The sequence below is a fragment of the Manduca sexta genome, chromosome 28 (genome assembly GCF_014839805.1).
Source record: "Manduca sexta isolate Smith_Timp_Sample1 chromosome 28, JHU_Msex_v1.0, whole genome shotgun sequence".
Classification (NCBI taxonomy): domain Eukaryota; kingdom Metazoa; phylum Arthropoda; class Insecta; order Lepidoptera; family Sphingidae; genus Manduca; species Manduca sexta.
In genome coordinates this window covers 5178320-5201909 of record NC_051142.1, presented here as the reverse complement: position 1 = coordinate 5201909, position 23590 = coordinate 5178320, and the positions used below count along the sequence as shown (strand labels likewise).

The following is a 23590-nucleotide window of genomic DNA, read 5'->3' as shown; positions in this document are numbered from 1 at the left end:
GAAGGATTTATTCGATCTAACCTAAAATCGCGCACAATTATGCCATATTTTGAAACAAAAAATACCATTTAAAAATACACAAAAAATCTGAATAATTTACGCAAATTTTCACGATTTTGTTATTTTTGACTTTCAATTTCATATTGATTTTTCATGCTTTTCCCTCAATAAAGAATTCAGTTCATAGTATTAGTATTTTATCTTAAACTTTACGCTAAAATATAATAGATTACCAATTTTTATGTTATTTTGTACTGATTTAAAAAATATCTTATTTGGTGTATTTTTTGAAAGTTTGAGCTAAGGTAGAGGGCTAAAAAATATGTCAAAAAAATAAAATAAAAATATATTTACATATAATTTTGCCATATGCAACTTTCCGCAGGTGTTCAAAAACGATTTGATGACTTTTTTTTTTCTCCATACTTTGACGCTCCACCCTAATGTACAATAGTCAGAATAAAACATCCTGATATAAATACAGTCTATAATCGTATACCGTATGCGTACGTACGTATATTTAAGCTAAAAAAGGAATTATGCGTTATTATGACATACACATTTGAGTTTTTCCGACACATGATAATAACGTTAAATTAGTAAACCAATTAGGCGTATTTACATTCAAAATACAGCTGAAGGTCAATAAAGATCAATGGAAAACAAATGCAAATGCCTACATTACTTGCGTATTTATGCTCAGAATAATTTGAAAATAATAAGATTTATCACTTGTTAAATTTAAAACAATTTCAGAAAGTTTTATGAACCAAGTGATTTATTGAGGCCAATCAGGCTAGGCTTTAAAAACTAATAAAAACAATATCGAAAATGTACAATTAATACATATCTGTATATAAAAATACGTACCTGCGTTTCCATTTATAAGCTGTAGAATCAATGGTCGGCGCGTAACTATTCCTGAACCTCGTGGCAAGAAGTCCCTATAACAAAATCATTTTTGTTAGCACTTTTCTAGAATTACTATGTAATATGATGAAAACTAGTTTCACTCCACTTTCCATTGACACTCTCACAGACAAAAAATGTAGATATCACGAAGTAAACTCATACCAGTAAATTTTAATCTTGCATACTTTATTATCACTACACATCAGTCTGGAACACTTAGCGCTCATTAATACAGTGTTAAAAAATAAAATAATGTTTTAGGAAAACTTCCCTATAGCTACTACATCTACCTTATCAGTAACACTTGCTCCTTATAAAACTATTTACTTCTTTAAGGTATACACCTGAATAGTTACAATACCCTCATGCAGCCTTTAATTATTGTGTGCATGTCAATAAATGTTGATTTTGCAAAAACTTTGCTTCGATACAAAACATTCTGAAATCCCTAAATAATTACAATAATGAGAGCTTAATTTTCGTGAGACACAAAAACATTTTATAGAATGAAGTCCTTGTTACACAATAACACTAGTTGAACCCTAGCATAGGGTTATGACTTTGTTTGTACAATGATTTCTTATGTTTATACAAATGTTAGACATCAAAACTGTTTTTCGGATTTCATCGCAGTTTCTTATATTATAATTTTCTCCTGACATTTTGAAGGCTTTACAGCCTTCATGGTCACGGAGCAGAGTCCGCCTGGTGATAAAATCCCATTATATACTTTTATTTCGATGACCATGGTTGTGTATATTTTATTATATTCCCAATATAATGTGACCTTAACTTTAAAGTTCATCTAAAAGTTACAAATGTATGTTTAATACAGAAAATAAATAAGTAAATAATTCAATTATTTATCATTAACAAATGTTTTAAATTCAAATTTATATATTCATAATCAAAGCATGCATACACTGAAGAGGTTTTATATAACAAAAAACTCTATAGAACATAAAAGATCTAATCCTTTTATCATATATTATCAGTATGAAGTTAAATCTTGAGTAAGAATAGTGATACACAAAAATGATGATCTTTCTGCCTCTATCATATTATATGGTAGAGAGAGTATGACACAATTAATTCAGAAATGTTGTGTAATATATATTCCAAAAATGTTTCTCAAAGGCTGTCCAATAATAATATGTTACTAATATTACAAATGCAATGTTTGGATGTTTAGTTGTTTGTTAGAAGTGCATGCAGAAACAGTTCAATTCTTATAGATGAAATTCGGCACATGGATAGACCATGTCCTGGATTGACACATAGGAAATGAAGATGAATTTTTAAGATACATAGCACCAATGTTGTATAAGTGGTGCTATCAAACATGACAGTGTTTTAGGGACAGAGTCCACCACACTAGCTTAGTGTGGGTTGACTGATTTCACTTATTCTCAAAATTCTTATAAAGAATCCTTAGATATAGCTTTGATCACAATGTTTTCCTTCACATTGAACATAACTTTGAAAGGCAGAGGTATGTGACTTGGGTTTTGAACCTGCAGACATTGTCTCAGTAAACTGTTCCATTCAGGCTATTATTATAATGTGTTTAAAGTAGCAACAATATTAAATTCTTGCTAAAAATTATATTACAGCCAATATGTCAGACCTATTATCCTTGAACTTAACTCTTGTGTTGTAAAGTACTCACTCAGGCAAAGTAACAATGTTTCTATCACAGCATGAGTCATCTGAGAAAAACTAAATGCTGTGACAACCCACATTCTAAGTCACTTCCACAGAAATAACATTTTTTTACTTAAACAGGGACATTTTGCCATTGCATTAACAGATGAAACCACATACTCTTCTCTCCTAACATTGTACCAAAAATCATCCATTAATAATGAATATTTTCACAAAAATCCCAGTTATACTTCCTGATTTTTTATCATCTTGTAGTTTAGTGTGAATATGTTTTGTAGGTGAGTGTATTTCTAACTCAAAATGTGATATTGCCATTGAGAGGAATTCTCTTAGAGCAGTAGTAGGGCATGAAGGCATGTAAAATTTTAAAATATATATATATATTTTGTTTGAAACTCACACTTTTTATTTCACATCGACAGATCAAGTAAGTTATTGCAAAGTGGCGGCACTCTGCAGAAGATAAATATGTGGTTTTATTTAGTAATAAAATTAAAATATGACCCTGTACACATTTATGGTATTGGTTAATTATGAGGAATCCATATAAAAAGATTACTAGGAAATAGTTTTTTTATTTCAAAATAAACAGTATTCCAAAAGTTTGTATTATGGATTACATTGAACAACAAAGGACTTTTATTTGGAAAAATACCACAAATTCACATGCCTTAAACTCTGCACAGCATTGCAACTCAGAAGTTTATATTGGTTACAATACAGTGGTTACAATTTAAGTTAATAGTGTGCTATTAACTTCCGTTTATTTCATTAAAAAATAATGACAATAGAACAAAGTTATTGATAACAATTCAGGCCATCCATTTCTAGAGATAAAAATATATCAGAGATAAAAAGTATTTTCCTAAACAAACTGCATCATTTCTGTGTCATAGCAAACTAATAATGGCACTATGTTTTAAAATGAATTACCTTCTTTTGTGTAAGCAAAATAGTGATAACACAAGAAATTTTTTTAATCAATCATTTTTTCTCTTGTACTGGTCATTACACAATGTAAACAAGTGTATGTTAACTTCTTTATAGTTTAATCAAAGAAAGATGCATAAATAGCAAGCAGTAAATGGTATTAACTATATTGACATACTATGTATACTATTGTAGAAATTATGATATTATGTCTATCCAATTATTATCATTGTAGAAATTATATATTGTACCTACTAGATGGTGTGTTGTGCCTAATATACTTGTGTGTTACAGGAAGAGTGCCATGGTATGTGAATGACTCACTAAATATTTGGTGTACATAATCAATTACAAAAGCACGCGCAATACATTTAATTACCTGAACAGCTCGATTGTTTCAATTAGAAAACTACTTTAGCAGTGACATTCAACCCGTAAACAAGGAGGCACCAACCCAAACAAAGATCTAGGAGGCTCTGGTTATATATTAATTTAAAAAGTGTATAAATACCCTGAGTTGTTTTCATACTAATTATCTCACCTGCCGACAAAATTTTCTAACACCGAACTCTTTCCTGCGGACTGACCACCCACAACAGCGATTTGTGGAAGATCCAAAGACATGTGCACGCCCATTTGCACGAATGCATCTTGTAATTTGTTTACAATTGGGATCAACTGCTGCATTCCGAAATTTCCAGCCATTTTTGATAAAATGCATTAAAGTTTTATCACCTATAGAACACTAATAACACTTGCTCATCATCAATTCATCATCGATAAACTAATTTATTTTTCAATATGGTGGTGGGTGGTTACGTTTCGTTTCGACTACTGTCAAACGAATTGAAGCTTAACTTCCAAACATTCAAAACTTATGCTATCTTTGTCTAAACCGTAGAACCTGTTATGTAAAGAATGAGAAAAAACACAATCTTCATTATGAAATGACTCATTCTTTATTATGTCTATGATATGTTTAAGCTTTGGATACATATATGCATAAACTATCATTATAATGTTTCTATTCATTTGTGAAAGCATAGAATTCATGTGACATTTCATCTCTAAGCTCCAATTTGCTCTAAAGAAATCAATATATCTTGACATGCGCACAAAATCTAGGCCAACGTACCAAAATATCACATTTAAAAAAATATTATGTCTATATGTACAAAGAACATTATAAACCTCATAATTAACAAAAAATGCATAGATATGGTTTTTTATAGTTTAAGATATGAGACTCCAGCCCATTTACTTAATTAATATTAAAAAATATATAAGGCAGTATTGATTTCATCAAATTAAAAAATGTAATAAAGTTAAAATCTCAAAACTCTCAATCCAAGTTACAATTTATAACTTGATAAATGTTGTAACTGTATCCTTTAGTTACAATAATAATTTATGTTATATAATTGAATTTTTATTTTGCAAACAGTGATGTAATATAAGATACCCTCTCCTTTCTGGTATAGCAGGTACGTACGGGACAGTATATTATAGTAGACTGTTACTGAACTATTTACTCGCTTAAAGAAAAATATATATTTAGGTACCAAGGAAGTTACTTACCTGCCCACAAAATTTTCTAATACGGAGCTTTTTCCTGCCGATTGTCCGCCCACCACAGCGATTTGTGGTAAATCTAACTGCATATGCACGCCCAACTGTGTAAAAGCATCTTGCAGCTTATTGACGATTGGAATCAACTGCTCCATCCCTATATTCCCGGCCATGGCTGCCGGTTGCCTCAAACACTTCTCGTTTTATGAACTTCACCGCAGATCTTCGCCTACTGATTTTTCGTTCATCAATAAAGAACGAAGTAACAAATTGCGCATGCGTGAAAATAATGAAAGACGACAATAATTCTATCTCTATATTGAAAATTTATTGGTATGGGCTACAGAAACATAATTTAAATTATAACTAAGTTACATAATTCTAATATCAGTATGTGTTTAAATGTGAATTTAAACATTTGAACCTTTTTTTATCACATAAATTTATCTAAAAGTTGCCATACCCACGAACATAAGCTACAGCATATTCAGAAAAAGAAAGAAATAAATATCAATATATGTCTACCCACATTCAATTAATCTGTATTGTTATCGAGGAAATTGGCACATTTGTTCAAAAGATCTATTTTACTACATATATATCCTATATTTATATGTAGTATGTATTTCTTTTCCTGTACTGTAGAAAAGTAGAGGCAACAAAATATATAATACTAGTTAGCCCAAATTATAAATCAAATTTCTATCTCGGCAAACAATTTATAATACGGTGTGTTCCCTACTTAATTTGTTTTTTGATTTGTAACCAAATGTAAAATTGTGAGAACAATAATTTTATGATAAACCAGTTTTTTTTTATTATGAAGAAAATAACAATGGCTATATGACATTTTTTTTTTATATAATCGTAAACAGAAAATTATTTCACACAAAATTTACTAATTTTTTTTGTGAAAAGACATAGACCATATTAGGACCATAGACAATATTACGAAGTATTTCTAAAGCCTTCCACTGTAGATCTAGCGAGTGTTTATTTATTAAGTTTTTCTTTTTATTTGTTCATATATAATCATTGTTACGAAATATTATTAAGAGTACCTAATTCACTATTTTCATTAATCACTTTAGCGAATCACTGTATCTAAGTTATACGATATTAATACAATTTTTACATTGCGCTTTTTGTTTGGCTGTGAATGAAATCTTTAATTGCATTATTAACGTTTTTCCCACTAGAGTGCGCTACCTCGCGTCTTTGTGACGTCACACTATTGATTGTGAAAAGGAAGGAGATCGTCTTTTGGAGACGCCATCTTAAAATAAAGTGATATAAGTTTTTGGTAGCGTAGATTATAGTTAAAATCTAAAGTAATCTTCATAGAGGAATTAGCAATCGAGTTTAAATAATTTTTAACATATATAACATAGTATAACGGACCAAGGTATATAAATATTTCGCTTTTGTTGTTTTCTAGAAGGATAAAATTAGTTTATTTACCGTTTTACTAATTTTATCTTAGTATACCGTTACTTTAAGGTAGATCGTGAGTATTGTAACGGTTGAGAAAGTGTAGAGTGGAAACGCTTGTAAAACTGGAAGTCATCGATCCAGCCTTCATCAGACGGATGTAACACGTCAATAAACTTCGGAGGGCAGGGCTCCAATTTATTGTCCTACGAGTGCTGTGAAAGTGTTTCAGTGAATTGTGGCATTTTCAAGTGTTTCGACGAGGAAATAAGTGTATCGCCTACTATTTAGTGAAAGTATAACGCAAGGAGAAAAGGCAAATGTCTACAAAGAGCAGTTATTATAACAATTACGTAGAGTGAAGTTTGAAGTGTGATTGCGCTGGTTGCAGTTGGTGGTCGGTGCGAGGGTGACCTCCTGATGGTGTGTACATCGCAGCATGTCTGCACTCTCGACGCCGGGCGGCGGAGGCACTACGGCGCAGAGCAAGCCGACGTCCGTCAAGCAAAAATATCAGAAATTGGACATCAATAGCTTGTACTGCGCCAATAGAGTGAGTGTACTTTGTAGATGATTTTTTTTAGATGTCAGTGTCAAGGCGGTTTACGCCCACAAGATTTCAACCATAGCATTTTACATTTGGTAGTTTATTTTTATAAAATACATGTTTTCGCTAATAAAGTACACTGTCCGTCGTTAAAATAAGTATTCCAATGTAAATTTAGTTCATTTGCTGTATCAATTAAATATGAATGCAGCAATATGACCAGCATCACACAATAATGCCACATCAGATAGTTTGCAGTTGAATAAAGTGACCTTCATTCTACCTTATAGGTAACAAACCCAGCTGCAACATAAGTGAACACTGTGGCCTTGCTTCCTTATTTTACTATAGCAATTGTGCCTTTGTGTTTTAGCTTTTACTGTTAACCTAAATTTATTACCCAAGTATTGATTTTTTTCTTTGCTCAATATTATTTGATTGCTAACCTCAGATTTCACAATTAACACATTACATTGTTGCAACAGAAGGAATATATTGTTACAACTTGCCAATATATCATTCTTTTGTGATAAAGGTCATTGACCATCAAATGTTCTGAAATCTTAACACTGAATGACACATCTTTTCTAAGTTTTTTGTTTTCAGTTGCAAATAGATTATTAAATTCTGTTTATAATTTTTTTTTTAATATCAAGCAATTTCATATTAAATAAGCAAACAAAATCTAATTGGTTATACAAAAAAAAAGACTTAGATATTTTTACCACAATAATAATGTAAATGATGAGATATTATTTGTTTCGTATTGTAGAACGAAAATTCAGAACCGTCCTCTACTAAATCCCAACTTAGCCGCAAACATGGAATGCAAAGTCTTGGAAAGGTACCATCAGCAAGGCGTCCACCAGCCAATTTGCCCTCTTTGAAAACTGAAACAGGTCAAGACCCAAACGCAAAGTAAGTAACATTATGTCAGCTAAAACAATTAAATTCTTCACATTATGTAACTGCTGATATCTTTAACTATTACTTGAAAATTAATATTAATAATTGTGCAATATTGTGACTCCGTATTTTACATTTTGGGTATAGTATTTTTTAAGTAAATGACAGCAAAATTATGTACTTTCTTCTGAATAAAAAAAATATTGACCTTATTCTAACAACATCCATTTTTATGAAAAATAAATGATTGACCAGATAATTTATCATTCATGATATCATAACTTCATGCTAGTTACACCAGTAAGCTGTTTTATTGTAAAGTGTGTAACTTTCACCAATAATAGGACTGTTTTTATCAATGCAAAATTATTACATAATGGAAACCAAACCCAATTCAATTCACTATGCTCTTGAAGGACATCACTGAATAATGCCATTTTTGTTATCAATATGTATCCATTTAAAATGTTTATCCTTACTAAAAACAAGATTTATTTTGTGTTCTACAAATGTTAAATATCACTGAATATAATAAAATACATTGAAACTATTATTAAGACACAATATAAGAAAATCATATTCCATAAATAGCTATATTAACCATCATCATACCTTATTTTTATCATAAAATTTAGACAAATACTGTATTCTAGGATGATTATAGTAACAGTAAAAGATTATAAACTTGTACCTATTTTTGTCATTATAAATTTAAAACAGTTTGTAGTATGAGTGCATATGACACATAGGAAATTATAAAATTATAATAATGTTTTAATCTTTATTAAGGGCCTGGTTAACTAGATAAATAAATAAATAATGTATAAATAAATATTACCACTAATTTTATGACCATTCATTTAGGAACATAGATTTAGAGTGACTTTTGTATTGGGTTGGCTTATACATTTATGTGACAAGTAGCATTTACTTGGAAGTGAAACAGGCCCTTAATATTATAGTTTAGTTTTAAATAGATACAAAATCTCGATATGTTATGATGTGAGTAATTTTAATTACTTTATACATTTAAAATTTTCATAATTATTAACATTGCAGCTCTATCTCTGCTGCTACTACATCTGTGGTTACTCCACCAACATGCACTTCCCAAACAACAGTGAGTAATTATTACAATGTGGATATTTATAAAATAAACACCAGCATCTATTTACTCCAGGTAGCTACAATGTTTACTCTGTCCTCTGTTTATGATACTGTGAGCTCTGTTATTGTGTAAAGAGTTTATTGAACCCTCCAAAAGTGTACTATTAGCATGTCGCTTTTATAGAATAAACAAATTCATTTGTTTTTAAAATTTTGTAGTGCTAGAATAATCTTCTTTGTCCAACCAAGTTCTCATTATTTGTGGTCAGGTCTCCTCACTAGTTTGCGCCAGGTTGAAAATAAAAGTGGTGTTCAAATAATAAAATAATTATATTTGATGTGTTTTTACAGAGTGCATTGTTATGTACATTAGATACAGCACATCATAACACAGAAGTATCTTATATTATGGTTGATATAAATCTGCCTGATATTATCGATACTATTTTTATTATATATTTTGGTTACATTATCCATCTAAGTGGAGCTATAAAAACTTAAGAATTCTTCAAAATAAATATTATATTTTGTATTTAAATTTCTTCACTGAGTTTTAGCCACCTCCAACCTAGGCCTAAGGATCTGAAGATTACTTTTTTATATAACACTTGCAGGCAACAACATCGAACAGCAGTGTGGGTGCCGGCTCTGGTCCCAGCGGATGGGGGGCCATTCCTCCACTGTCATCCCCCCACTTTCGCACAGAGTTCCCTTCTTTAGAGGCAGCTGCTCAGCCCTCACATCGGTCATCAGACCATTCTGTGCCACAGCCACAACTCAGACCACAAAGTAAGTGTTTTTACTTGTTTTTAGTGTAATATTTAAAAAAAAAAGCTTCTTTATTCTTGTATTTCATTTATTAATGTATTGTTGCCTTTTATGTCAATTACATTTTTGTAGTAATTTATACTAAAAAACCATAACATATACTTGTGTGATGTTTGCAGCGGAAGGCAGCTGGACGTGCGGTGGCACGGCCGGAGTCCGCCAGGAGCCTGTAGCGTCTCCCACAACCATTCCCGCAACGACACCCGCATCACAGCAAACTCCAGCATTCCGCGCCATCCTGCCACCCTTTGTATGTCTTATTTCTATAATTTCTGTGTAAATAATTGGCAGGCTGGCATAATTAATTTAACTATCAAAGACTGCTTTTATTTCTTTTTGGTAGACGTTTTCCTTACGCTTCAATTCAGTTCGCATACCAGGTGCAGTGAAGATCTTTTACCAAGCTATTAATGGAAAAAAAAGTGTTAACTTTACTTAATTTTTATAATGTAAATGTGACAGTGAACAGATGTTAGGAGTTATGGATGTTTTTTTTAGAATGAAACTCAATGATTTAATCTGTAACACAGTTAGACATGAGTCCATAATTAATATATAGGCATGTTTTTCATCCCAGAAAACAACTCAGTGGGACATAATATCTAGTATCTATACTTTGTTGGTATTGAACTGCTGCTGAATGTTAAAAGAAGTAAAAGCAAAATATCCGAAATGATATTTTTGTGTGTAGTTGGTGAAAGGTAGCAGCAGTGGCGGGCTCGGGCTGGGTACGCTGGGCAACCTGCGCGAGACTCGCAGCGGCGGCAGTGGCGCGGCCGGCGGCGCGCCCCCGCGCCCGGCGCACCGCCCGCCCGCCACTCCTCGCGCCGTCGAAGTGCTCACCGCGCGGCCCATCCTGCGCGAAGAGGAAATTTCTTCGCTCGACAACATCTCTCGTGATGTCGGTTGGGCGCAAAATGACGATATCGACTATAAGTGAGTTCATCATTTTATTTTCGCTTATATGTTTCTATGCATTAAATATGATAAAATTAACTTCTCGTTTTAGCCAAAAGCTGGATTTTTCCGACGGAGAATCGCCGGCACCGACAAAAGGAACCACGAAAAATGGTAGTGGTCGACCTGTTGTAGAAAATGAACGACCGGATCCTAAGATTCATGAACCGGGGGATGAGGAGCAACTTTGGGCCGAGAGACGACAGAAACAAAACAATGAAGTTGCCCAAGCCGTTGCGCGTGCTAGACAGCGTAAAGAAGAGGAACAGCGCCGGCAAATGCGAGAACCTTCTGGATCTACTCAATCACCTAAAGACTACCGCGATCGTGCGGATCGGGATCGTAATGATAATAGAGAACGGGAACATGATGGCAGGGAAAAGGACCGAATTGATAACAGAGACAGAGACCGCTGCGAACGAGGAGATAGGGCGGAAAATAGGGAAAAGGATCGCAATGATGTACGAGAAAGAGATTCTAGAGAAAAGGAACGGCCAATGGACAATAGAGAACGCGATCGTGAACGCATGGACAATAGAGAAAGATTTGACAACAGAGACCGCGATCGCGACCCGCATGAACGTGATCGCGAACGTGATAGAATGGAAAATAGGGAAAAAGGTCGTAATGAAAACAGGGATCGCCCTGAAGGCGACAAAGAACGAATTGATATTCGTGACAGAGATCGCAATGATAATCGTGATCGGTTGGATCGCGACCGATTCGATAGAGACCGAGAACGAGATCGCGCTGACAGGGAACGGGAAAGAGATCGTGACCGTGATCGCGATCGTGATCGTGATCGAGATCGGTTAGACAGAGAAAGAAACGATCGAGATAGAGATCGTGATCGGGACTTTAGAGAACGAGATCGTGATTACGGTCGTGACCGTGACCGCGACCGCGAACGTGAACGCGAACGCGATCGTGATCGCGATCAAAACAATCCATCTTTTTCCAAAACATTTCAAGCCAATATTCCACCGCGATTTCTAAAACAACAACAGAACCGGCAACAAGATGACCAACATAAAGGTTGGGCATTTTCAGGAAAATCAGTTCCTAGAAGACAGGAGCCGCCACCGTATAACGCTCCCCGACATGCCCCACATAACGGTCGTCGTTCTTACTCCAGGTACATACATACTGTCTTAATTTGCTTATTTTGTATAAATATATTTTATAAATAGATTTCACATTGTTTACTTTTTAGAGATTATTCAGACCGTGAAGATGACTTCAGAAGAGATAAAGATGGACCTGGGCCGCAGTGGCGGTCTGAAATGCAAGATTATGAAAGATCTGGACGAGAATTAGACAGATCAAATTCTAAGGATTCGTATAAGGATTATAATGATTATAAAGATAGAAAAAATGAATCTGATAAAAAATCGAATGAGAGTACTATTGAACCAAGTAGCAGATCTGCAGCTGAAAAATTAAGTGAAGTATTTGAAAGGAAAAGTATAGGTGTCGCAGAATCTTTAGTATCGTCTGATTCATCAACTGCAGCACCAGCACCTGTAAGGCGATGTACGCCTCCTTCCAATGCATCTCAAAGAGAGTCCTCGGAACGCGAGTTTGCTAAGGCTTCTTGGGCCGAAGTTACTCAGGAGGAACCAACTAATTACAGTGCGACTAAGATGAATGCCGATAAAGCAGCTTCGATAAAAGATAATGAAATACAAGCTAAGGAAATCATTGACAAGGAATGTGAGGAAACTGTCGTTAATTCTCAACATCAAATCTCTTTGCCTCCACAAGCACAATGCACAACTACTGCAACTAATGTAATATCAGCACCATGTATACCTCAAAACTTAACTCAAAAATGTGATAATTATTCTCCTAGCATTCAAAATATTAATCTTAACCAGCAATCATCTCAAAATATTTCTATAGTAAATAATCAAACTCAAATATTAACTCCTCTTAGCCAATCTCAAACTGCTTCTTCTGAAAATCTATCACTTCCTAAGTCTTCACCTATATTGTTATCTAAACCTTCTAATCACACTGATAACTTTGTACCACTTTCCCACGCACAAAAGCCATCATCAGATCAATTGATACAACAAAATGTTGCTAAACCAGTATTTCCGAGTCAAAAATCTGAAAAGGACCTTTCGGAGTCTGAATCTGTAGCTTCAAAATCAAGTACTGACCCTGCTAACGTGATAAAAATTAATGAAACACAATCTGTGGAATCTCTTCATGGTAGCATGGACTCTCAGAAACGGATAGTAGATGATAAAAAGAATGAAAGATTTAGCAATGAACAACTCAATAAGATTTCTGGTAAAGAATCTGTGGAAAGAAAATCTAGTGGATCTGGATCTGAGAAGAGGAGCAGACCATATGGTGGAAGTGGATATGCTGTCTATAATAGAGGCTGGGGACAGAGAGAATCTCGAGGACGACGCTCACATCGCAGCTCTCGTTCTAACAATAGGGCCAGTGAATCCGATGGTTCCACAGATGGTGCTCCAAACAATGAGCGGAGAGAACGACGTAGGGCTCCACGTAGTCCTCGCGGCCCCAAGAAATCTGATAAGCCCGAAGACAATAGGCCACCATCGCAAGATATTCCAGTTGTTACTGATGGTTTAGAGAATAGAGAACCTTTCGCACCTCGAGGCCAGCCGTCACGTCGTGGTAGGGGTGGTTTCCAAGGCGCTAGTCGCCCGCCCGCACCTGCTAAAAGAGTAGCTGGATATGGACCCCCTAATACAAAAAGTCCTTTCAGTCAAGCTAATAGAGCCGTGAAGGAAAATGAAGAAGTGAAAGATAATGTCCAACTTGATGACAAAGGCAAGGGTAATAATAAGTCGTCCCGTCCAGGTTCGTCTTCTGGCAGGGGACGCGATCGTCGACCGAAAGGCGCGGGTCCACTTAGTGGCGAAGACGAAAACTGGGAAACAACGTCTGAACATTCCGAAGGTGGTGGAACCTCGGGTCGTCGTCGCTCAGTTCCTGGACGACCGCCTGGCCAATCCCAAAAAGGTCAAGGGGGACGTAATCAGAATCCTGGGAATCGTCAAAATAACAGCCGTAATGCCCAAGGACCTAAAAAAGATGCTTTGGGTGATAAATCGGCGGACATTACAGAGGCTATGTCTGATCTGAAAGTTACTACTGCCAAAAAGGATGATGATATTGTAGATGATGGATTCCAAGAGGTGCGTAATAAGAAAAATTCTAAGGAGGTTCGAGCGCCCACAAAAGAAGAAAACCCACATGTTGTAAAGCAACCCAGATCTCATTCTAATCAAGGGGGAGGTCGCAATGGATCTTCCTCAAGGAATTCTAATGATAAGCCGAATTCACGAGGCTCAGCACCTATTTCCGCAAAATCTAATCCACAATATGACCGACCTCGGCAAGCCAATTTGGCGCCGCGATTTGTTAAGCAAAGGCAGAAACAACAAATGTGTTTAGTAGGTGGCTTTAGACCGGACACCGGAGCAGCCCCCCCACCACCGCCTGTAAATGCCTGGGATAAACCAATATCTCAGAGCTTACGTGGCAACGTTGACGAAAATCAAGAAATAGTTGAAAGTAAATCGACTCAGTCGAGCCAACGTAGTACTCCAGCCGAGGTCCCGACTGAAACAAAAACAGCCACGGCTACTTGTCCTCTTATTGCTGATAAATCTGGCGTATTAGATGGTACTACGATTCCCAAGGAGACTATCATATTTGAAAACACTAACTATAAAACTGCGCCCCCTGATGAAGCATTGCAACAAAAATATCAACTCAACCCTAACATACCTAAATCACAAGCTGAAGAAATGTCCGCCGAGCTGGAAACGCGGCCGTTAACCTTTAATGGTGACGTCAGATCGCGGCCTAGATCTATACAAGAGCTTATGGCGGATAGCAGTAGGCCAGCGAGTGAAGGAGACACCACCCTGGGATTACAAATGTCCTTTGATACGTCACAAAAAGCTGAAGACTCTTCAGATATGAAGTTAGACTTCACATTCGAAACCGACCTCGCGCAACTCACAGACGACAAATCGGCAAAGGCGTTAGGATTGCCACGTGGCGTACATATGAGCACGTCGAACACTATTTCTCCATTGGCGGCAGATCTCAATTTAAAAATCGCCAGTGTTAAGAAAGTTTGGGAAATGCCTGCAGTGGCAGAAGGCAGTGAGGAATTACAGTTTGCCGGATTTGAAGAAACAAATACAGAGAGCGCCCCTCCAAATGTGTGCAAAGTGAAACCAACCCAACAACTGCAATCTCCGCCACCTCAACATTACAATCATGTAGGATACCAGGCAGGGTATGGCGGGCTCTCAGTTCCGTCACCGCCTGCCGTCCTGTTTAACTCGTCACAGCAGCTACTGAGCTCTTCACAACAGCTTCCTCAACAAGGTGGTCTCTATGGAGCCTTTCTTGATCAGAGTCGTGGACAATTTGGAGGATTCCCCGGAACTCCTTATGGTGCGGGCTCCGCGGCGCCGTATAATTATCAGCCTCCACCAGATATGTTTCAGAGCCTTCCAAGTCAGTACAGAATGGTAAGTGATTTTTTGCTAAACAAATAATATAATAATATGATTCGAAAAAAGGATGTCTCCGAATCTCCTATATTGGGTTCTCAGATTAAGCAGTACTTACCAGATTGGTCTTAAAACTGTAACATAAATTATATTGTTACTGCGGCATGCGTAAATTAACTCCAACTACACATTCTATAACCAAATACAGTTTTAATATTATATGATTAGGTATAATTCTTAAATGTATTTAAAGAAAAGAAAAGAATAATTATTTTTATGTTAAAGCGAATTCTATGTTGAAACCCTGGGAGAAAAATATTATATAAAAAATAGATCCATAAAATAGTTTTATTTTAAAAGAGAGGTTCATTTATTTGTATAACATATTTACAAATTATAAGCAAGGAATTTAATATTGATATATGTAGCTACATTTATGTCGATAATATAAATAAATACATTAGATTACCGAATATTAATTTGATAACAATGAATTTAACCAAAAATGTTAGACGTCTAAAGATAAGAATTATTAGCAGAAAACTATAGTGTATCCACTAACTTTAAGGATATTTTTTTCGTTTTATTTTTAGGCGGCTGCAGGCGGCGGAGCAGCATTCGGCCAATCTGGTCAGTTAGGCAACAGCCCCAGTACAGTTCTCATCTCAAGTACATCTAACTCGCTTATGTCGGCGACCGTTAAACCGTCTACTCAGCAAATAGGCGCCATAGGTAATGACGAATGTATTTTTTTTTTATTTTTTATAATAAATATAATGTTAGGACTAGAATTGACTTAAGAAATTATGTTATGCAGGCAGCAAAGGCGGTGGCGTCGGTGGCGTAGGGGGAGTGGGTGGCGTAAGCACTTACCAGCAGCCGTACTTGGGATACTCCGCGCCGGTGGGCGAGGCGCCGTACTCTCTTCAGGGTCTGCTGCCGCGACCCGCGCCGCCCGCGTCCTCGTACTACTCGCACTATCAGCCGCCCGCCGCTCCCGCGCCCACTTACCCGCTCCAATTCACGCAGCCAGCGCAGTCTGGCGCCTTCGGATCACAATTTTTATCTTCGCAACTTCAAGTCGCCGTCCAGCAGATGCAGGTAATCTACATTTTACTCATTTAAAAATACGGCATTTACTATATACATATTACTTTAATGAGATGTGTGATAAAAAAAGAGAAAAATGTTAAAATAAACTAATAATCATGATTCGATGACTGCAGCAACAGCAGTACCGCGCGCCGCTTCAGCAACAATACCCGCCGCCCCAACCGCAACCGCGACCGCCGCCACAACAGCAACTCAAAAGCCCGTTGCACGAGCACGCCAACGGTTTTGCTCCACTGTGCGAAGCAGCATCGCCGACTCCCAAGGGCGGCAACAAGCCACAAAAGCCGCCTCACTCGCCGCCGCAGCATAAATACCACGCGCCGCCGCCGCACCCCCCGCCTGCGCACACGCCTCACCAACATCACCAGCAGCAGGTACCCGCCTACGCCGCGGCTTCTCGCGCTCACTCGGTCTATATTAGAGCACCAAAAATGACCGGCAACGGTATTCGGTAAGAAGCCGTAGTAACGTCCGTTTGCAGCAGATGGTGAGCGGCGGCAACAACGGGCGGTGCGGTGGCGGCAACGCGATGGGCCGCGGCGGCATGGCGGCTCCGCGCTACCCTGCGCCTATTCAGCGGCCGCACGCGCCGGCACTGCCGCTGTACCGCGCGCCGGCGCCGCTGCGCACTCACCACACGCAGCAGCGCCCCAACCTGTACTACCATCACCACCAACGCAGTCAGTATTTGCCACCGTCGCCTAGTTACGGTATTGTGGTGTCCCCGCTGACCGGTGGCTCGTTGTGCGCAGACGGCGGAGGCGGCGGCGAGCGTGCGCCGGAAGGTGGCGAGGCGGCGGGCGGCGGCGAGGAGGGCGTGGAGACGGCGCCGCCGCCGGACGCGCCGCCCGCGCCCGCCGCCGAGGTGAAGGCCGACTGAGCGCCGCGGGCCGGGTCCCGCGTCGAGCCGCTCCGTCTCCGAGCGAATGGATCGTTTCCGTTCTGCGTCCTCGGTCGTCGCCGATTTTAGGTTTTCGGTATTATTTTAATTAGGACGTAAATTATGAAAGTGAGTATGAGCCGGTCGGGACAGGGCGCACTTTGCGCTCCGCGCGTGTAAATATGTCGATCGGCCGGAAGTCTGGCTCCCTGACTGCTAAGTTTAAGTGTATGCGGGCTGCGGCGCCTTGTCACGCCCGCACCAGCGCTGCCACGAGCCATAAGACCTCCCGTTAGTGAATGTGTAGCGACGGTTTTTGCGGAACGAAAATCGATGCAATATAAATGAGTTATAATTGTAATTTGGGGCGGGGACTACCGACTGGCTAATGGCAATTATGCCGGCTGACGTTCGGTGACGCTCCATGTATCATAATCAATTATTATATGCGAATAAAATTATTATGACCGACATTGCATTTTTTTTTCTACCCTTTTTAAAGCTAAATAATAAGGAATAACTTAATTCATTAGAAGTTTTTAGAATGCTATATTATTATAGACTGACCAGGAAAATAAAAAATTTCGCAATGTTGCGGTAAAGTATAGAAATAATTATCTACTACGGAGTACAACATAGGAAATATATTCTGTGCGGCCAGCCTAAAACGAAAAAGCCAAGGCGGCGCCCCCAAAGTGCACGTGTTTATTTTTCTGGTCAGGTATACTATATGGATATACCATGGATAATTATTGTGTATATTTACGGCGCACGAGTGACGGGCGGGAATACGCTACTAAGATTTACGAATAATTCCATTAAAAATATAATTTGTCTTTATGAAACACCAACAAATTAAATTATCTATCTAGAAGTGTTGGTTGCAAATTAAAATTATGTGTACTTTAGGAGGAGATGCACAGAGTCAAAAATTTAACTAGCATTTTCATTGTGAATGAATCAATAAAATAACCAAAATTAAGATAACACATTATTGTAGAAATATGATGTTTATTTTATATACTCCATTCGTTTTCAATTACAAAAAAAAATGTGGTATCTAGAAAAGACATTTTAAATGTGCAGTCAGAATTATTGTTTCTATGTAAGTGACAAAGCTATGACGAGTTAAAAAATAATAAATTTTGCCATAACTTATGGATACAACACGTAACAAATATGTAGGTTACTCGTCAGATTGACGTTCAAAAATTAATACTAAATGCTCAGACTAAATGTCCCTAAGAAATTAAGTATAAGGTAAGAGGATAATCAAATAGATGACAATAAGGCATAGTAAATACCACGGAACAATAACTTAAGCCAGTAAAAACAAGTTATATGAATGGACTCATGGACACTAGCAAACCAGAATTATGAGCCAAAAATTCCCTTGTTTGAAGGATAATTTAATGGCCTCGTTTTTATTTATTTTTTTGTCAAATATGTGTTAAATAGGGGCAGCAGATCCTTTTTATTATTGTTAATTAAAATTAGTAATGTATGTAATATAAATTTCGAATATGTAGCTGTTATAAATATGGTTAACACGACAATCGCTAGGAGCGCCACCTTTGTGATTCGTGAAGTATGTTTTACGAGCGCCTAGTCGCGGCTTCGTCCGCTTTAATGTCCCTTTCCGGTATAGAAAGGAAGCTAAAGCCTTCAGCTATATACAGATTATAATGTAGCTACATTATAATTCTCTAGACACGAAGTATCTAGACTAGAGAAGGGCTGCTTCCACTCTGTCAAACATCAAGGCATATAGCGACTCGTCGCGAAAACGGCAGCTTTTTAAAGAGCACAAAAATGACCACGACCACTCTGAAAAGAGCATACGATTACGACGACGATTATCATCTATTCCCCCTATTTATCTGCTGGGGTAGCGCCAGAGATAAGTACATCCAGATATCTCAGCTTAGTACAATTCTTCATAATACAGCGGACTTGAAATAGTTCTTTTAGTTAGTTATAGAGATGCAATTTAGAGTAGGTACTAATAAATTAAAGTTAATTATTAGGTTATTGCCAATCGTTATTGTTTTATAATATTATATTATTTATGTAAATGTTCTTGAATATTCAGTAATTATTTCTATATTGATTAAGTCAGATTAGTTTTATGTAATTCAAGTAGAATTAAAATAGATATGAAAACATAGACATACGTCGTCTGAACATTTCCAATGGCGATACAACTCTTGCCGACGTTGACATAAAAACCGGAAATCTCTATCGCGTGTGATGCCGCGTGCCAAAGCTAGTATTATTATAATATTGATTTATCGATTACTTAGTTCACACGGAAAAGCAAAACATTTTTCGCAGTCAATGGCAATAGCAATATTTGTTTGGCTTTCTGCCAACTGCCAAAGTATCGCCCTTACACAGGGCCACCCTAAGTAATGTAATCAACAGTTTGTTCATCACCACACGCGTAACTAGGCGGGGGGCAAGAGTGGTCGGCGTTCACATAAAAAATCTAGTCTTTATAGGGTCCCACGGGGTATTCCGTTGGATTCGGTAACTTTTTTGGTCCCGCCAGCTTTCCTCCTAGAGTAAATCCGTAGTTACGCCAATGATCCTCATAGTTAAAGAGTACCTGTTTTATACTAAGTACGTATTGGAAACGTGAATTTGTTTATTAGTCCTATTTTCTATAATCTTAGTTCTAAACTAGTGTACGCATTATATCACAAAGATAAAGAAAACACTTATAATAATTACATAAGTAAGTAAGTAAGTACTTACCTTGGTACCTACCTAGGTCACAGACTTCAATTATAATTGAAGTAAGTAAGTACTTAATATTTTTGTACTGGCAGACTGTGAGCAATCTCGTACTTTCCCATTACTTTCGTAATTTCCAAGAAACTTATACTTATCACGAACTTATATAATATCCGTCACAAATGAAGTCACGAGTTCTAGAACCAGTGATTTTGTATCTCCTACTCCCTCTCAGTTTTGTGATGGTCGTATTAGTTCAGGCCAACGTTAATATACCTGCGTCCGTAGGTACTCATAGACGTTTTTTATATAAGGACGGAGCAATGCTGTGATAACAAGTCTGTTTTTCAGTGCTGACGGCATGGCAGCCTTCGCAGTGCGTAGCCATAGGGCCGTTGTGATTGGCTAATATTGTTGTATCTCAATAGTGCCGTCAGCACTGAGAAACAGACTTGTCATCACAGTTTTGCTTCATCCTTAGAAGATAAATCTATGAATAAGAGGGCTAGAATACAGCACATAGGGACAACCATAGGTACCACTAGAAAAATACATACTTACACATTACACTCAGGTAATCTGTGCATAGACATAACAAATTACAATGAAGATTAGATGGTCTAGCAGCACGTGCGAAAATATAATAAATGTGAATAATTATTACATATTATACTTAGGTATATCATGTTCTAAAATGTTAAAAATTGCTCTGAGCTCTATGAATCTGGAATGATGGTATAAATATATACTTATATATTTAGTAAAGTAATAAATTTTATCGTGATTTGGCAATTAAGGCCTCTTATTGGGTATCATAGTTAACTTTCAGGAAAATTATAAACAGCTATGCTCGTCCCCTATCATAGCATAGGACAGAACTCTTGAGGAATAACGGGTGCTCCGGTTGCACCTCTGCCTATACCTTTATAAAAGCGTGATGTGTATTTGTTTATTTTTATTTACGTAGGTATTTACAGTCTTAGTCTTAATGCCAAATTACTCCCTGCTTGCAATCGACGGGAGTAGGGAAACACGGATAAGGGAAGGGACATTACATACCTACCGACGGGCGCCATTGTGGCGCCAGCGTTCAACAACGAACAAGTTTTGAGACACTTTAGATTTACATGCTCACACCACAACTACACATTCTAGATCCAATAGTTAGGTTTGTGCATTAATTATTATTTTGTAAATTTAAGTAAATAAGTAATAGGGGACCGGCCTATGCTTGATTTTGTACATTATTCTATATGTAATGGTTAATAATACGAAAAAGAAGCACTCCTGCGAAAACTGCATAACAATTGGTTAAAAAATGAGCGAGTAATTCATATTTAAAATATTGTAACGTGCAGAAGTGGGCGCGATGTGGGGATATCGCTTCATCTCTTTTTTCGCACGCGTCGTAATTCCCGATGACGTCACATGTAGATATTTCGTCTCTTTTCTGTTTCTTGTTAATTACCCCTTCCACCGAAATTCAAAGACTTATAACTTGTTGATTTTTTACCGGATTTTAATAATTCCTTCTGTGTTATAATTTATATTATGTAAATATTTGATAATAGTAAAGAACAAAAATGAGTCCGGTACCCTATTATTGTACCAACGCGACGGTTGACTTGGACTTTTATTTCAATGCCCGAGATCTAGTCGATAGGCACTAGTATAGGTACCTACTTGATGTCTTGTCCGCAGTAAGCACGCACCTATTAACGACGAAAATTCTCGTAATGGAACGTAATTTCTACCTGATGGTATATATTCCGCGATCGGAATCAAGTGCTCTTCGCGATTGACATTAAGTATAATCTGTATCAAGTACTTTGTGCAGTTATAGCGTATGACGTTCATGATAGCCAACAACCTTCATTATAATTTCTAACACACTTGTGTAGTTTTAATTAGAAATTATCGATTAGGTACTTACGAACACGTAACGTTTTGCTGACGTACCTTCGATAAAAAAGGAATTTTAAAACTTTATAACAAAAATTAAATCGCTTTCAGAAACCCCTAAAAATAAAAAAATAATTTAACATAACAGGTAAGCATAATATAAAGGTTACCAATTTTAGAGCATTTAAATAAAAGCTTGTTTTTATATGTATTTTTACAATAAATTTTGCTCAGCTAATACTTTAGTTTGCGTAAAAAATAATTACTTAATTCTCCATCAAGGGCTGCCTGTCACATTTGATGCAGAGTGCAGTCATTTTATTTTATGTATTATTCGGCAAGCTCGTTGATTTTATACCCACACTATAGGAGTGCGTAAGAAATAACTAGTCCGCAATTTTGGGCCGTCCGGCATATTAGATTTAGAATGACGTCCCAACTAAACGTGTGCGCAAACTTTTAACTAAACCTCGGTTGAGGATAATGCTGCTTTACAGTTCATTTCCTACATTTAAACCGAACATATATTCCATACATACAAACATAGGAAGTTATTTAAGAGCTTATAATGGAGGATCTATTTTATCCCAAAAATTTAGGCGAGCGGACCCGCGAGCAAACGCTAGTCTTAAAAATAATTCAAAACACGTAAGGAGGTATCCACTCGCTCGATTGATTTGAATATTATTATATTATAGATAAGTACATGTCTTGTCTTGTAATTTGAGCAGACAAAACTAGTTGAATTACAGTCCGTAGAGGGTCAACAACCAGACAGGGATGCACAGCAAGTGCTTTGTTCGAATCCTGCAAGTATGACGGGCCGTTTACCCCGAACATTATGGGCAATACTTATCAATTCGATTTCCACCTTATTTTGTCCTTTATAAGATAATTTAAGCCAAGATCTCGACATCTAATCACATTAAACTATGATGATTTGATAAAGGTGAGTCAATATTGTATATCAAAGGATAACAACACTTAACTACTGGTCTAAACAATTTGTCGTCAAAGAAGAAACACGAACTTTTTTAGTTTTTATGTTACGAAATACTTACCTACATAAAATTTACATAGGTACCTTACTTGCCGATATCAAAATACCTAACGACGTTTTAGTTTGACTAAATATTGAGAAAGATCTAAGTCAGTATCATATCAACACTGATAACGTTAACATCCTCTGTTCATTAGCATAATGCAGCTTATTAAATTGGAGTGCACACAATGAGACGTTTATTAAATGAGAACATTTAAAGTGTTCTTAAGGGGCCTTTCCGAGGGTACGGCCTTGAGCATTCATTCCATACTTGATAGCGCGCGAGTTACGGGCGCAAATAGAAATAATTTATTTTATAGTGTTGGTTGTAAATTCAAATTTTGTATACTATAGGCAGAGATGCATGGAATCAATAATAATTTTAGTGGCACTTTCATCATAAAATTTACGAAACAATATATTATACATCCTAAAAAAAATTAAACAGCAAGAGCAAAGATGACACATTGGAGAAAATAATATATATTCTTTTTCTGTTTATTATAAATTTCGAACAGATAGCTTCCAAAACTACGGTCAGTGTGCTTTAC

At 36.8% G+C, this 23590-nt stretch overlaps 2 protein-coding genes across 13 annotated transcripts in view; one reads left to right on the top strand and one right to left on the bottom strand.

Annotated features, from left to right (window-relative positions):
* The window catches only part of LOC115453546 (dynamin), a 32249-nt gene extending 26967 nt beyond the window's left edge, over positions 1–5282 (bottom strand). For 3 of the 8 annotated variants that reach the window (XR_005113287.1, XR_005113288.1, XM_037444407.1), the window contains exons 1-2: positions 4049–4347; positions 871–944 (exon numbers count right to left, since the gene is read on the bottom strand). Coding sequence is in view for 6 of the 8 variants with exons in the window: in XM_037444407.1 (XP_037300304.1) it covers positions 871–944; positions 4049–4212 (238 nt within the window). In the remaining 2 variants the exon portion in view is untranslated. Of the gene's footprint in view, positions 1–870; positions 945–4048; positions 4348–5085 lie in introns of those variants that run through there. The other 5 variants (XM_037444411.1, XM_037444408.1, XM_037444412.1 and 2 more) reach the window with 5 other exon arrangements.
* A 997-nt stretch (positions 5283–6279) lies between these two features.
* LOC115453545 lies at positions 6280–17832 on the top strand. Of its 5 annotated transcripts, none has more exons than XM_037444406.1 (14): positions 6281–6481; positions 6899–7060; positions 7827–7972; positions 9020–9080; positions 9682–9856; positions 10015–10145; positions 10587–10831; positions 10905–11987; positions 12066–15384; positions 15960–16098; positions 16184–16467; positions 16593–16853; positions 16964–17159; positions 17232–17832. In XM_037444406.1, exons 2-14 carry the CDS (start codon positions 6947–6949, stop codon positions 17357–17359), a joined length of 6282 nt encoding a protein of 2093 aa, XP_037300303.1. In that variant the 5' UTR covers positions 6281–6481; positions 6899–6946; the 3' UTR covers positions 17360–17832. The 5 variants fall into 5 exon arrangements, with proteins under 5 accessions (XP_037300301.1, XP_037300303.1, XP_037300299.1 ...); XM_037444405.1 differs by having other exon boundaries at positions 6282–6481; positions 16961–17159; XM_037444404.1 differs by having other exon boundaries at positions 6280–6481; positions 16964–17832.
* The last annotated feature ends 5758 nt before the right edge of the window (positions 17833–23590 follow it).

Excerpts from the sequence above, each read along its gene's own strand:
- LOC115453545 (XM_037444402.1), top strand. The coding sequence starts at position 6,947 with ATGTCTGCACTCTCGACGCCGGGCGGCGGAGGCACTACGGCGCAGAGC. Across the intron at positions 11,988-12,065 it reads GGTCGTCGTTCTTACTCCAG|AGATTATTCAGACCGTGAAG; the intron begins GTACATACATAC and ends TTTACTTTTTAG. Across the intron at positions 16,099-16,183 it reads TCAGCAAATAGGCGCCATAG|GCAGCAAAGGCGGTGGCGTC; the intron begins GTAATGACGAAT and ends TATGTTATGCAG.